At 37.5% G+C, this 15,798-nt stretch overlaps 1 protein-coding gene across 1 annotated transcript in view; it reads right to left on the bottom strand.

Moving 5' to 3' along the window:
• Positions 1–1,746: 1,746 nt before the first annotated feature.
• LOC107676662 (ectopic P granules protein 5 homolog) overlaps positions 1,747–15,798 on the bottom strand; it is a 25,089-nt gene continuing 11,037 nt past the window's right edge. Inside the window, exons 23-45 of the mRNA XM_016471281.1 lie at positions 14,752–14,918; positions 13,756–13,986; positions 13,100–13,223; positions 11,936–12,083; positions 11,408–11,579; positions 11,015–11,177; positions 9,956–10,098; positions 9,721–9,877; positions 9,334–9,528; positions 8,697–8,910; positions 8,049–8,170; positions 7,745–7,952; positions 7,334–7,409; positions 7,152–7,255; positions 6,850–7,025; positions 6,063–6,242; positions 5,775–5,984; positions 5,544–5,688; positions 4,164–4,406; positions 3,706–3,925; positions 3,334–3,549; positions 3,098–3,212; positions 1,747–2,821 (exon numbers count right to left, since the gene is read on the bottom strand). Of these exons, the coding sequence (XP_016326767.1) occupies positions 2,639–2,821; positions 3,098–3,212; positions 3,334–3,549; positions 3,706–3,925; positions 4,164–4,406; positions 5,544–5,688; positions 5,775–5,984; positions 6,063–6,242; positions 6,850–7,025; positions 7,152–7,255; positions 7,334–7,409; positions 7,745–7,952; positions 8,049–8,170; positions 8,697–8,910; positions 9,334–9,528; positions 9,721–9,877; positions 9,956–10,098; positions 11,015–11,177; positions 11,408–11,579; positions 11,936–12,083; positions 13,100–13,223; positions 13,756–13,986; positions 14,752–14,918 (3,912 nt within the window). The 3' untranslated portion in view covers positions 1,747–2,638. The remainder of the gene's footprint in view (positions 2,822–3,097; positions 3,213–3,333; positions 3,550–3,705; positions 3,926–4,163; positions 4,407–5,543; positions 5,689–5,774; positions 5,985–6,062; positions 6,243–6,849; positions 7,026–7,151; positions 7,256–7,333; positions 7,410–7,744; positions 7,953–8,048; positions 8,171–8,696; positions 8,911–9,333; positions 9,529–9,720; positions 9,878–9,955; positions 10,099–11,014; positions 11,178–11,407; positions 11,580–11,935; positions 12,084–13,099; positions 13,224–13,755; positions 13,987–14,751; positions 14,919–15,798) is intronic.

Genomic DNA, 15,798 nt, shown 5'->3' with positions numbered 1-15,798 from the left:
TTTACTTATAGGACTTCTAGGAGTTTTGTGGGAAACAAAAATGCTTTTAGGTCAAATGTTTATGACAAATGTTTTTAGGTCAATGCTATGATTATTTCAAAATGCTTCTTCGAAATCTTCATTTAAAGGAAGGGAATTAAATCAAGAAACTTTTTCACACGAGGAAATCACATACACACTTTTCCTTTGATATGAGGTATTATTGACTTTGATTATCATTTACAGGTGCATGTCAATAAGTTAGAATGTTGTGGAAAAGTTCATTTATTTCAGTAATTTGACAATCCTCATAAGGCTGCGGTTCTCTCGGTTGGTTGTGCATCTTTTTCTTCCACACTTTTTCCTTCCACTCAACTTTCTGTTAACATGCTTGGATACATCACTCTGTGAACAGCCAGCTTCTTTGGCAATGAATGTTTGTGGCTTACCCTCCTTGTGAAGGGTGTCAATGATTGTCTTCTGGACAACTGTCAGATCAGCAGTCTTTCCCATGATTGTGTAGCCTAGTGAACAAAACTGAGAGACCATTTTGAAGGCTCAGGAAACCTTTGCAGGTGTTTTGAGTTGATTAGCTGATTGGCATGTCACCATATTCTAATTTGTTGAGATAGTGAATTGGTGGGTTTTTGTTAAATGTGAGCCAAAATCATCACAATAAAAATAACCAAAGACTTAAACTACTTCAGTCTGTGTGCATTGAATTTAATACACGAGTTTCACAATTTGAGTTGAATTACTGAAATAAATGAACTTTTCCACGACATTCTAATTTATTGAGATGCACCTGTACATTTCCATGTACACACCATATAATTTGACACTGTAGTTTGTAATGGATGACAAAAGAGCAATTATGGCACGATGAAAAATATTACATTGAAAACAACTTAAGGCAAGTCATGTTCTATTCTACATTAGACTTCTTTCCCCTGTACATTTATACAAATGTCCAGGTTATTTCAATAGTTCAGTGTTGTGCTTGTTTTTATAAGTGTTTTTTCAATAGCATGACAGTGTCATTGACAATATGCACATCATGTTCATTTTATTCTGGGATTTGATTATGGTTAATGTTTGAGCACATCTGTTCACTTGGGGAGGATCTAAACAGTTATACTTACCACAAATGCACAACATGGTATGCTGCAGTATTATGGAAACCAGTGAATGCTGTGGTATGAGGACGTATAGAAAATGACCTCTGACTGTATTATAAAAGCATGCAGTGAATCCCCAGAAGGGCTGACCTATAATCTTAAATCAATAAAATTACAACCAAATATAGACATACCATGCTGGCAATAGTATAGCACAGAAATAGATTTTCTCTCATTCTAATTAATATTAGTTCTGAAATGATCTCTATGCATCTAAGCAAATACAGCAGCAAGCACATTCATTCAATCTCATATGCCTATATAATATAATAGTAATATTAAGGGGAAGTCGTGGCCTAATGGTTAGAGTCGGACTTGTAACCCAAAAGGTTGCGGGTTCGAGTCTCGTACGGCAGGGATTGTAGGTGGGGGGAGCGAATGTACAGTGCTGTCTCCCACCTTCAATACCACGACTGAGGTGCCCTTGAGCAAGGCACCGAACCCCACACTGATCCCCAGGTGCCGCAGCAAAAAATGGCTGTCCACTGCTCCGGGTGTGTGTTCACGGTGTGTGTGTGTTCACTGCTGTGTGTGTGCACTTTGGATGGGATAAATGCAGAGCACTAATTCTGAGTATGGGTCACCATACTTGGCCACATGTCACTTCACTCACTCACTCACTCACATAACACCATCTTGCTCTGGAGAAACGGAAAGTTTTTAAAAGAGGAAAGGAAAGTGCACTGTCAGAATTGTGAACATTCTTTAAGGGAGCACTTCTGTAAAAAAAACTAAGTACACTTATCAGGCAGATCACATGCTGGAGCAGTTCATCTTGTTTGGACATTGTTGGCAACACCTCCATTCAAATAATAAATGCAGTGAGAAAGATATTAGTCTCTAAAAAATGCACTTCTTCACGTTGAAATGTAGATGTCCAGCCATTATTGGTTTATTTGCATGAGCTCATAAAGAATGTACTGAAATGAAATATAATATTTTGTAAATTCACCATAATATTTGTTGTACAAATCAATCAAAATCATGCTATGAGGTATATTTACTCTGTGACTGTGATTCAGTGGATTATCATCAAATATCCCCAAAACTCCCCCAACATGGGAGGTCTAAAACATCCTCATATGTCATATCATAAAATCCTCACCACTCTAAAATAAATTGCGCAAGTGAATATAATATTATAATGAGAGCATGAACTGTGTGGACATGTTTGTTTGTGTTATTTCTGGTCTGAAACACTGACGATTTGGATACATAAAGGATGACATTTTAAGAAAAAAAGAAGGGCAAGTGTGATATTAATGTGAGAAAGAAAGAAAACTAGTTTAACCAGACGTTTTTATAACTTTATGCACAGTTTAAAAAATGACCACTGCCTCATCGTCTAAACCCATGATTCTAATGGGTCCTTTTCCAGAAAACACCTTCATCTCATCTGGAGTTAGACCTGTTCTCCAGGAGGTTTTGGTGGGTTTTGCAGAGCTTGACAGCCGGAGTGGACTCTTGTTTTGAGGTTATAGCTAACGGATGATGTCTAGGTAATGAAGGTCAGTGTAGAGTGCATTGACTAGCAGGGTCAGAAGACGGTTGCTGTCACACAGGCAGTGACTTGGGTACTTGATGAACTGAATGGCCTGATTCACAGACACATGCAGCTCTGAATACTGCTTATTACTTGGCATTTGCTCCAATACAGATAAGGCCTGAAAAAAGAGAGCAGTCATTCAAAGTACAGCACAATTTATAGGGAATTTGTTTGTGCTATAACAAATTATCATCAAATATCTAAAATATATCCCCATATAACTATCTGAAAGCCACAGTAGCAAAACTGGAATATGATGTTACATTTTTTTTCAAATTCAGTTTTTCAAATTCAACATAGAAAAATTCCTAAACTTCACCTAAAATATAGAAAATATTTACATCTTGTCTGTTGATGATGCTATACATTTATCCCATTCCCTGGAAAATCTGACCTGTTGGGCTTTAGCTGGGAGCTGCAGCTCTGTGCCCGGATGAAGACGCAGCTGATTCTCTGAGGGCACCTGGACCAGCAAAAATGTTGACATGCTGCGCGCCACAACCCGAAAACTGAAACACAGGAAGAACAGAAAATGTGAGGCATGCAATTCACACAATTTACTTCCGATCTGGACATCAAACCAAAACGATAATTTCAGTAGTTTTTCAACAACTCTCAATCTTCTCTCACCTGCTAGAAAGTGGGGATTTCCTCCCGAGGCCAATGGCTCCCAAGATGCCTGAGTTCAGTCTTTCCTCACCGAGCTGGGCTAGACGGTTCTGGAACGCCATTAAGGTGAGAATCAGAGTGTCAAGTGCACTGGTGTCTTCTTGATCCACCTGGATCTGCACAAGCTCCAAGAATTTATGCCACCATAAAAACAGCTTTGCCTCATCAGCTGGACCACTGCAGGAACAGACGACACACGCACACAAGAAGCACTAAAAGTAAAAGGGGAATTCTTTATTAACTCTGCAATCCTATACTACTTCCAGTCAGGGTTTCTGTGTGTGTCCTTCAACATATGAAAGAGCACACTATATGTGATAAAGTGTATATTACCTAGGAAAGACCTGACTGATCCATGTGTTGAGCAGCACCAAGGTCTTCTTCTCATTCAGGAGGGTTTGCTCCAGGTTCAGCCTCTGGAGGATGTAGACGTACAGCGTGAGATAACTGCCCAGGTTCAGGCTTTCCTGAATGAAGTCCTCAACAGTCAGTTCAGGAACCTGAAGAGAGACCAGGATGGGCCCCCAACCAGAGTATTGATCAGCACATCCACCTGAAAAAACACACAAGATATTGCAAGAAGTTGTGGATATTTAAGACTTAATATTTATAAGATGCTAAAACTTATTGTACTCTATAATGGTTCCATGCAAATGTTTTGATTCAGCCCAGATGTTTGCTTTTATGATCCTAACAATGTGATTAGAGAGAGGAATAATTCCGAAAGGCTTACGCAGACAGACGGTTTCAAATCTGTGACTAAGCCCAGAACAAGTATGAGCTATTATTACCATCAGTGAAGTAGGAGAGAATACAGGCCTCAGTGGTGCGTGTCATATGACGCACTGAGGCCAGGCATCTGCACGCAGCGGTTAGTAGGGGGAGAACCAAAGGCCCCCGAGCTCGCTTTTCCACCCAGGAGTGGAGTTTAGTCCCGAGTCCCTCTGCTGTAGATATGCCAGCTTCATTCAGCAGAGTCAGCATCTCAGCAAACAGACTGCATGTGGCCATGTGCCGCTGCTGGAGGTCTGTCTCTGAACGTGAGGATGAGAAACATTAAGGTCAGTTCATTCAACATAAAGAGAGATATTGTTACTGCCTGTTTGTTGTGTTAAGATGCTGATTAGACATTGATGTGTTAAAAAACTTTTCTGTAAATAAATACTTAACTGAAACAACAGTAGTAGTTAAATGTCTAGTAACTAGCGGTTAATAATGTATTACCACTCAAAAGTTTAGGGTTGGTAACATGGATGCATTAAATCAAAAGTGACATTTATAATGTTACAAAAGATTTCTATTTCAAATGATTGCTGTTCTGCTGGTCACAATGTTAGTATAATTTCTGAAGGATCATTTAGCCCTGAAGTCTGGAGCAATGGCTGCTGAAAATTCAGCTTTACCATCACAGGAATAAATTAAAACAATTAATTATATATTAAAATTGAAAACAGTTATTTTAAATTGTAGTAACATTACACAATATTAGGCCTCTTTCAAAAACATTAAAAATCTTGAATGAATGAATGCATGCATGAATGAATAAATAAATATAATTAGAAACTAAATTTGTATTTGGTTTAAAAACAGATTAAAATCAGATTCAGTTGGAGAATGGATAGTAAATAGATACGTTCCTCATCTGCTCCTGCATCTAATTCAGAAATTACTGCTCTGATCTATGCACATACAGTATATATGTTAAATATATAAATAAATATTTAGAATTCCCTAATACTCCGAAATACTCAAGGATGCAAATCAGTATATGGTATTTTAAATGTTTTTGGGAATAGATGCATATGTACCATCATACATTAATGTGCCATGGTTTTTGAATCTGTATCCTCACTCATTTTGTTTTCTTTCCCCACTCTTGGCATTGTGCTGATGCCTTTGTCATTACTATTGCAACCAGTCTACTGGGTACTAACTGTACAAACTGCTATGATTTTGTCACATTCTAAATGACAATACAAACAGTCAATCCGAAAGATTTGTTCTAAAAAACAAACCGGAACAGTGTGCAGTGTGAACGTAAGTGCTTTCATTCTTATAAAATCCAGTGATACACAGAACTACAAATTATGCTTATGTAATATTCTTGAAGGGCCTGCTGAGGGACATGACAAGAAAATGAATGTGAAAGAGAAATTAAACATTCTCCTCACCAGGAGGGTTGAAAATGACAATGTACTCCAGTAATTTCTCCATTTCTGTCTCCAGAGATGCCAGACTGATGTTCCCATTTTGATCCAGAGAGGTCAGGAACTGCACCGTTAGGTGAAGGAAGGCTTGGCACTTTAAAGTCATGTCCTAACAGTCACAAAACACAGAACAGATATAAATCATGATGCTGTAAAATGTAGTTTGTTAATTTGCAGATTACTTGACAATCTAACCTTGTGATGTAACATTTGTGTGGTCGGCCCAAATCCAGCAGCCATTCTGAGCAATCTGATGACATGTTGTGAAGAAGTATCATGACTGAGAACAAGGGATGCTGGGTAATGTGTGCTGACGTAGCGTGTAACATTTTGATAAGAAGGAAAATCTACTAGGTGCCAAGGCAGAGAAGCTGATTGGTCCAGGAGACTGAGGACAGAAGATTCCTGTAGAAGTAAATCAGGGTAGATTAACCTTTAATAGGCACCCTTGAAGATGGTTAAGGTAAACAGATGACCACTAACAGGTTTGCTGAGATCCTCTTTGGCCAGAAACACCATCAGATAGAGGACAGAGACCACCATCGTCTGAGCTGAGGGGCTCAGCTGGGGGCTGAGAGAGTCACTCAGTACACTGACCCAGTTCACCTCACACAGCAGCTCTCCCATAAACAGGAAACAACTCTTTGGGCTTCCCCTCTCCACCTGAACAGCATGAAATTCAATTAATTTACTGACAACCATCTATTAAAGTATCAGTATTTTCTTATAGTTAGTACAAGAAAGACTGTTTAAATCTTAGGATTAAAACCCATTATCTTCGTCACCAAATTATTTGTCAGACTACATTGGAAGTGACTAAATGTATGTACACTACCATTCAAAAGTCTGGTGTTGGTAAGATGTTTTTTTTTTTTTTTTGAAAAAGACATGATGTTACAAAAATTTCTATTACACAAAATGCTGAAGAAAAAAAATCACTATTTTCACAAAAAATATTAAGCAGTAAAACTGTTTTCAACGTTTATAATAATAAGATATCTCTGTTTCTTTAGCACCAAATATGCATATTAGAATGATTTTTGAAGGATCATGTGACACTGAAGACTAAAGTAATGGCTGCCCGAAAATTCAGCTTTGCCATCAAACGAATAAATAGCATTTTAAAATCAAATAAAATATAAATTTATTTTACCAACCTCAAATGCCTGAATGGTGGTGTACATAGGTCTAGATGGTTTTGAAACACTATAGAGATCCTCAACCAAATACAAGTAATATATGCGATCTAAGAGTACTGTAAGTCTCTCACATTGAAAAACTGGTTCATGAGTGTCTGATCTGGATGCAGGTCCTTCCATGGCAAACGGCTGTACTCAGTGTGGTACGTGTACAGCAGGTACTCTGGCATCTTGGGAGAGGTGCAGGTCTCACAGTAATGCATGAGATGAAACCACAGAGCTCCTCTTTGTCCTGGCAACAAGCGATCTGCACCAAAAACATTACGGATTTTGAACTGAACATGTATTTCAACGGATGAAAAAATGATTGAGCAGAAAATGGTTGAATGAATCACAACATTTGTGCGTTGTCCTGTTCGCCAAGGATGTTTACCTTTGAATTTCTCATGTAAAGTCTCCATCAAGCGTGCATATAAGCTCACTAAGCTCACTGCAGCTGCGGCATCTGATTCAAGCCAGGGAGAACAGTGAGGATGACTGTGACATACACAAGAGAGTTGTTACTCATCACTTCTGTCATCAGTGTTATAATAACCAAACCACATCAAAGCATACCTAGTGTTGTCAGTGTCAAGGAACAGAATCCACGGCTCAAACAGTTTGGCCATTTTTGCATGCAGGCTCTCAAGAGCTACATTAAAAGAGAATTTTACATTAATTTAATTATACAAATAGTTGCTATACAGATATAAAAGTTTGGAGTCTGTAAGAAGTCTCTTATGCTCACCAAGACTGCATTTATTTGATCAAAAATACAGTAAAACAGTAATATTGTAAAATACTATTGCAATTTAAAATAACTGTTTTCTATTTAGGTACATTTTAAAATGTAATTTATAGCTCTGATAGTAAAGTGATTGTGGAAACTGTGATAAATTTTTTTCTGAAAATCTTACTGACCCCAAACATTTGTCTGCACCATAAATATTTGGTTGCTACACATAACAGAGAGATACATATTTGTACCTTTGACCAGTCTTGGACTTCCTACTGGTTCTTTGCTGCAATTGTTTAGTTCCAGATCAATGACGTAGGTAATCAAATCTTCCCAAAACATCTTGATTTCCTCAATGTACGGCCCCCATTTTGAGAGGAGACCAAAGCTCCTAAAGTCTCCATTAGACAGACGGAGCTTCAGGAAGTACTTTGAGAGCCATTCGATTGTTTCATCCACCTAGAAAAACAAAGTACAATCGTAATGCTCTGGCTCCGTTTGAAGTATTCAAGTCTAAAAGAGCATGTTGAATAAATAAGGAGTGTTTTGCGTTACCTGTTGAGGGGAGAGGAGGATGGAGCGGGTTTTGTTAGTCTTTATCTTAGGATGAGGAGAACAGCCCAGCACAATTAGAGACGTCCTCCAACACTCTGGACTGAGAAGCTGCTCAGAAGAGCCTGCAGGAAAGTGAATTTTTCTTCTACAGTCAATTTTTCCTAACACAAATAGCATTTTTTAAATAATTTACTTGAATTCATTTAAAGTACATTTTCAGTTTTTGGAATTTACATTTAATGTTTATAAATTATGATTACAGACGTCATGCTAAACTACCACAACAGGGCAAAAGAAGGACGTTTAGACCGACACATGAAAAATTACTATATGACAAAAATCCATTGATAATTAAATCTACAAAAGCAGATCTGGACTGATTTAGACTTTAACATTTATAAATATCATTTAGCAGACATTGGACATTTCCAGTTGTGATACTAAGCATATCTAACGCAAGTACATTTGCTACTTTTATAAAAAATAGTGATTGTGACAAAAAAAAACTTTGCAAGTAAATTAAAATAAATTAACCATTATACTAAGGTGATTAAATGAGGGTTTCTTTGTGATAATTTGACAGAACCAATCAAATAAAAAACAAACAAACAATGGATGACTCTGGGTCAGAGAGAAGGACAGACGTACTCTGCATGAGCAGACGAAGGAAGTCACTGTAGTGGTCTGGAAACTGGTAAAGAAGCAGTTCAGTCCAATGCTTGCAGAATATGTTGAAGGGCATGAGGACTTCTGGCTCAGGTTCCAGCCCACAGGTGCACAGAGCCTGATGGATTATTGCCATCAGTCGGCTACGCTCAGAGAACTGAGGCTGTGTCACCGACAGCCACTGAGTTAAGTCAAACTAGAAACAGAGCAGATTATTCAATTCAATTTTCAAAAAGTTGCAAACATGAGCTACACATTCAAAAGCAAAATGTAGAGCAATAAGAGTCTCAGAGGGCAATGGGAAGGATCCAACGTGAGGTGGTTGAAGAGTGCTGATTGCCCCGTAAATTTAAATGAGATTTTATTGTTTTTATGTTCCCGCCATTTCTGCACAAAAATCATTTTATAAACTACTCTGAGGGTTTCGATATGGGAATATGCTAATAAAATTGTGATAAAGAATATGACAGCACTGCATCACATAATTATGAACGAAACAGTGAAATCTTCTCCACACCTCTAGAAGAATTTTGATTTGGCAGTTATTTTAACCCATAATGCTTTCAATTGCAACCTGTATGATGAACATTTACAGCATTATTCAATAAAGGAGAATTACTTTTGTGAGGAGCATGAATATGACATCACCATTGTCTATGTGGAGGGTGTTGACCACTTCCTCGTACAGAGAGACCAGCTCTGCAGGAGAGGCGTTTGGTGTGAAGTAGGGTGAGAGAAGGTTACAGAGGTGTCTATTGAGCAGGATGGTCTTCAGCATTTGTTTACATTCTGATCGGACATCCCGGATGAAGACCTACAGTCAAAGACATGCTTTATATATTCCTAACAGTTAAGACATGACAGCTGTAAATATAAAAACGACAGACACTTTTAAACATTTTTTTTTTTTTTTAAGTCAAAAAGAGAAAACATCATTACATTTGATTACAATTAGTGCTAAAATAATGTAACATAACAATATAGTTCACTGGGTTGAAAACAATACCTGACCAAGGATCTCTATACATGACGTGAAGAACTGACGAGTGGGTGGATGTCTCTGTGTGTCCTCACACACAAAGGACACTATCTGATAGAAAACAGTGAGGCCCACCTTCAGGATGCCAGGGGAAGGATTTAGCTTGTAAGCATTAACCAAGGCCCTAAACAAGAAAACATGATGTTCACATTTAGTGGCACAAATATAGAATGTGTAGAAATTGATTTTAGCAGGTACTGACGTGATGAAGTTTTCTGTGTGCACGGCTGCCTCAGCCAGACTTTGAGGTGGAGCTTTGATTCCATCAGCCTGTAGCTGTTTAATATCACTCTTCAGGCACTGTATCTGATTCTGCACTGGATCCAGTTTGTGCATTCTTGAGTACTACAGCACACAATCAGGGGGAGAGAGAGAGAGAGAGAGAGAGAGAGCTCATAAAAATGTAGGATTTTCTGAGGGGTTGCCAGAATTGTTTATAATATTAATGCAGAGAAGACAGGAAGTCAGTAAGTGAGAAAAATAGGGGAATGAAATTTGATTCCATCATCACGGTTCAGTGGGTCTGACATAGGGTTAGACATAGTAGTAGTAGTAGTAATTTATTTTTATTGCCATGTCAGCATCTAAGGCTGTCTTCATGGCAAAAGTTGGAATAATACAAGAGTTACATAAACACAAAATAAACACAAAAATACAGCAGTTAAAGATTAACTTGTGATTAAAAAAAATTGTAAAAAAAATTGCATTTTTTCCCCAAGTAAAATCTTACTTCATCTTTAGGCAAAAGGGCTTAGACATATTAGTACTTCAAGTTAAATTACTTTATAGTTACCCAGGCAAAATGTACCATTTTTCAGATAATGTTTTATTATTATTATTTTAGCTTTATTCAAATTAAATAATGATAAGTCATCTTGGACGCTGACACCTAGTAACCCACATTACTATTATTATACAAAAATTCTCTCAGTTACCAATACCATTGCAGAAATGTGCTAATTGCAGTCAGTCATGATTAATGTCTTGCGCAAGTGTCTAATAATGGGGAGTTACTATGATAAAGTGAATAGTATTCAGCAGGTCATGTGATCACAACATTCCGCACCCATTAGGTGACCCACTCCATGTACAGAAAAACAACTTTTATTTGGCTCCTGAATATGACTGAAGTCTCCATCTCATGTGAGTGTACATGATTTAAAAAATTGTAAAAATTTGTGTACAACTTTTTAACCAAGAAGCACAAAGTACACCATTACAAATAGCACAGAGCAGAAGGACAGAAATGGCAGATATTCACCTTAACAGTGATATGTGCGGGACCCTGGCAGGGCTGTCCGCCTTTGCCACGGCACTCTAACTGCATTGAGAGCTGGTCTTCTCGGTTGATGTAGAGCTGCGGCAACACCTCCAACAGTTCATTGTCTAGAACGACCTGCTGTGTTTCCCGGACCGTTGCCAACCTGAGAAGAGGACACAGTCGTGATTTAAAACACCATTTAGCACATACAGAGATGCAAATACAGCACTACAGTGTATCATTGAGTAATTTGAGAGGCACCAGTTATTTTTCACAGCACTGGAGACTTACTTAACATGCACTTACAGACTATAAGTGAGTTTTGACATCAGTTTATCAATCAATACATGCTTCAAAGAGAGAGAGAGTAAGTGCTCATGTATTGAGTCTTACTTGGCTTGATGCTGGAGCTTAGCAAGGTCTTCCTGAATTAAGGCAGTGAAGATTTTCTCATCAGCCAAGCTCTCAGTGGGAATATCAGGCACTGGAGCGTTCACAGGCACGAGCAACAGCGCCCCCTGGGGAGCATCATGCTTTCTCAGATGAGTGAGAATACGCTCCCTTGCTGTAAATAAATATATGAGGAATATATTATTTTGTGCAAAAAGTCAAATCTGCTGTACAATGAATCTGTGACAATCACTACGCTCTAAATGTCCAACAGCCAAAAAGACGTTAACATCTTATTTTATTATACAAAACTGTAACTTGAACATGCTGAAAAGGGTCTTTTATTTATTTATTTTTTTTACATAAATGCAGTCTCTGACTATATCATAGTCATGCGAGTTTTAATTAAATGTGCCTGTAGCAAACAACTGTAACATTCCTAAAGAGAATCCCTATTTCATATTTTGACTGATTTAAATAAGAGAATCCAGACATCAGAGTATGATTATCAGTGGAAAGTGGGCTCAGTACCAGCCAGAGGATTGATGAAGTCAGTGAAGATGGAGAAGTTGGTGTTCTGGGAGAGTGCGAGTTCATTCTTGACCTTTGACCACAGACTGAGCACTTCCTGCAGCTCATGCTGGACTCGCTCAATGTCCACATGCTCCATCCACACCTCCTAAAGATGAAGTGACACACAGACCTGGCATCAACTCATATTTCATAATGTATTGTGTCAAAAATACCTTCAGTATCACCTGAAAATATGCATCTGAACAGAAAATAAAATAATTTCAAAAAAGGCTCATCTATAAATGTGACATTTATCAAAAAATGTTTACAGGCATTTTCCATACATTACTAAGTGTTTAATGCAAATGATATGCAAATGCAACTCTTCTAGCTCTTATATCTGATTAAGCTCTTATATCAGATGTGGCAGAATATTTTCCAAATGTCCAGAGAAAGTATGTGTAAAATATATGTTTAAACCATAATACTACTGTTTAAAAGTCCAACGTTTGAGGTCTGTAAGTTAAAAAGTTTGAGGTCAGTCAGTTTTTAAAGAAATTAATACTTCTATTTAGTACGAATGCATTAAATTGATTAAAAGTGAAAATAAAGACATCTTCATTGTTGCATTTCTATTTCAAAATTATTTTGAACTTTCTGTTCATTAAAGAATCTGGAATAAATGTATCACGGTTTCCACAAAAATATTAAGCAACTGTTTATAACACTGATAATAATAAGAAATGTTTGTTGAGCAACAAATCAGTATATCAGAATAATTCATATTTGAATGAAGGATCATGTGACACTGAACACTGAAGTAATGGTTGAAAAAAATTAAGCTTTGCCATCACAGGAATAAACTACATTGAATTATTAAAATGTAAAAAAAGTTATTTTAAATTGCAATAACACTTCACAATATTACTGTTTTGACTATATTCTTGATCAAATGCAGCCTTGGTGAGGATATGAAACTACTTTCAAAAACATTAAAAAATCTTACCAACCCCAAACTTTTTAACGTATAGATTTGTTAAATTGACAGCTTGACATTTTATATTTAAATTGTTTTAAATTACATTTTCATTCAAAACCATCTACTAAATCCTTTTGATGGCTCAGACCTCTTAAAGATAAAAATGAAAGAATGCACTCTGCTGGACTCAAACAAACCCTCACCTGCTGGCGCTGCATGATTTTGGCTAGGCGATGGGTGTCATACTGCTTTGGCAAAGAGGGCAAATAAATTTCCTGCTTCTGAAGGTTTTCATCATCCAGCCACAAAGCAAACACAGTGAAGAGCCTGAATAATAAGAGTTTGACATTTAAAAATGTATTTTCTGTTCTAACGTCATAAAATATGGTTGAATGATAAGGCTTCAATTCACAAATTAAATGTAACTTAAAGGGGTCATATGATGCGATTTCAAGTTTTCCTTCACAACGCACTGGATAGCTGGCCAATCAGAGCACACCTCGCTTTTCAGACCGATGAGCTTTGTAAAAATCGACGCGTTTCAGAAAGGCGGGGCATAGAGGAGAAACAATAATGTACAGTATGTGGAAAATAATGTGTTTTTTTAACCTTAAACCGCATAAACACATTTCATTACACCAAATACACAAAATACTGTTCTTTTTAGCAGCATCATATGACCCCTTTAAAATGGTCACACTTTAGTTTGTGCTTAACTTGAGAGAAATACAAATGAAGAACACATCTTGGAAACAGTATCAAGAATGTTTCTTTCAGATGCTGTAGTCACTTAACACTCAATAGTACTCAACAGTAAATAGAATAATGGATGTTAAGAGAACAAAACTTTGGACATTACCGCACAAGTTCAGTGTGCAGCTCAGGAGAGGTCATGTACTGGGTGATGGGCGTCCCTGGGGTGAGCAGACCATCACTGGATTCACTGCTTGAGCAGGGCACTTTCAAAGCCTTGCTAGCAGCGTGGTGGAAGTCAGACACTTCAACCAGCCGCTGTCTGAGACTTTTTGACAAGGAGAGATGGGCCGCACCATGGAAGTAACGCCTCCCAATACAACCTTTCACCTCCAGCCTGATGGTGTCAAAAAATAAGAAATAATAAAAATCAGAGGCAAGGGTTCAGAAATACCCATAATCAAACAAACCACTGTAACACAACTTACAAATATTATACATTACTCTAAGGCAAAATATACATTCATTACTGCAAAATAAACCTCGAGTGGGTCATCAGGACCCTGAAACAGAGCATTATCCAAAAAATAAAAAAAATATAACAAGACATCAAATATTGATGTGTGCTGGAATTCTTTCGTTATTTTAAAAGAAAGGGATTGTAGAGTTCAATTATTTTAAAATCAGAATTAAAACTGATATTGTGCAGATACAAAAGAATAATATACTGACAAACAGGACATGAAATGCATCTGACATTATGTTCAACACACAACAAACAGAACATAGACGTTTTGTAAGGCAAAGAGCTGGAACATCAGTCTTGTGACTCATCAGTACTGCTATATAAAGCTTAGAGTAAAATCTGGTGAAACATGAAATGAGTGAAATCATCAAGAAGAAACATGTACAAAAAGGGAAATGAGGGGGAGGATTAAAAAAAAGAAGGGAAGAGGAACAGGGTGAACATCTTCACTTGAATATAGCACGTACAACATGTACTTTGAATCCAACATGCATTAAGTAACAACTGCACTTTAGTGAAGTGAAATAGCATGATAATATATCTAAAACGTTTGGAAGTCTTCATTTTAAGAAGCCAGGTACTAAAAATCACAACAACAAGCCAAATAAAGACAGAATGTTTCCATGTTTAACGTACCCAAACTCTGGTCCAGGTTGACGGAGGTAAAGTTGGAAAAATTTCTGCCAAAACAAAGGCAGGAGTGGATGATCTGCAGGGGTAGCTAAAGCTTGTTGAGCCCAGCGATAGATCATCAGTCTCTGCAGGGATGGGACGACTTGAAGCTTAAGGCGCACCTGGGCTTTCTTACAAACCGAAAACAAACAGGTTAATGAGGTTGCATGTTTATTGTACTATGAATATATAAAAACATTTACCGGTACCCAAACCTTTTGACCAATTAATTTCTATTATCTTTCCATGATGATACTTTTCATGATTAATGGATACATTGGTATTTTTTTATATTTGAAATTACTTAATTAAACATATCACTAATAAGACAAAATACATAGCCCCTAAGGGAACATGGGACATGAATTGGGAGGAAAAAGTTAGTTCATTTGCTCGCAAATGTTTTGCATTGCCCCGAGAAACTTTGTGTTAAACACTTTGCACAAAAAATAACAATTCTTCCTCACATCTCATGTTTATTTCATCACCATGTCTCCTTAGGGGCTTCATAACGAAAGGATGTATCAGGTAGATGAGTTTTACTCTAAATCAGTGTTTCAATTCCAGTCCTTGTGACCCCCCGCTCTGCACATTTTGTATGTATCTCTTATCAAGTTAGACGTTTGTTCTATTTGACCGTAAGTGCCCTGCGAAGAGGATATCACAGGATATTCCGCCAGTTCGAAGGGAGTGTATATGTTCCATTCAAAGGGCATTAAAGTGTGTGAGACGTCAATTTAAATTGTATTTATTTACAGAGGTATATTATGTCACACTGTACACTTCTCTAGTAAGTTTCATCTGTGTGTAAAGATGCTGCAGGCCGTGGCTTAGTGCAAATCAAAAATGAATGAACGTTCGAAGTGAAGTAAACTGTAATTCCCGTGCTCAGGAAGTAGGGAGCAATGAACACTGTGTAGGGGACCATGTCAATCGGAACACAGTTCATGCATGGAGCTCTCTTCTAACGAGCTGGTTATCTGAATCAGGTGTGTTAAATAAGAGAGACAC

This window comes from Sinocyclocheilus anshuiensis, unplaced genomic scaffold (genome assembly GCF_001515605.1).
Source record: "Sinocyclocheilus anshuiensis isolate Anshui unplaced genomic scaffold, SAMN03320099.WGS_v1.1 scaffold344, whole genome shotgun sequence".
In the NCBI taxonomy this organism is placed as follows: Eukaryota; Metazoa; Chordata; class Actinopteri; order Cypriniformes; family Cyprinidae; genus Sinocyclocheilus; species Sinocyclocheilus anshuiensis.
The sequence above is the reverse complement of the archived record's forward strand: the minus strand, read 5'-3'. Positions and strand labels throughout refer to the sequence as shown.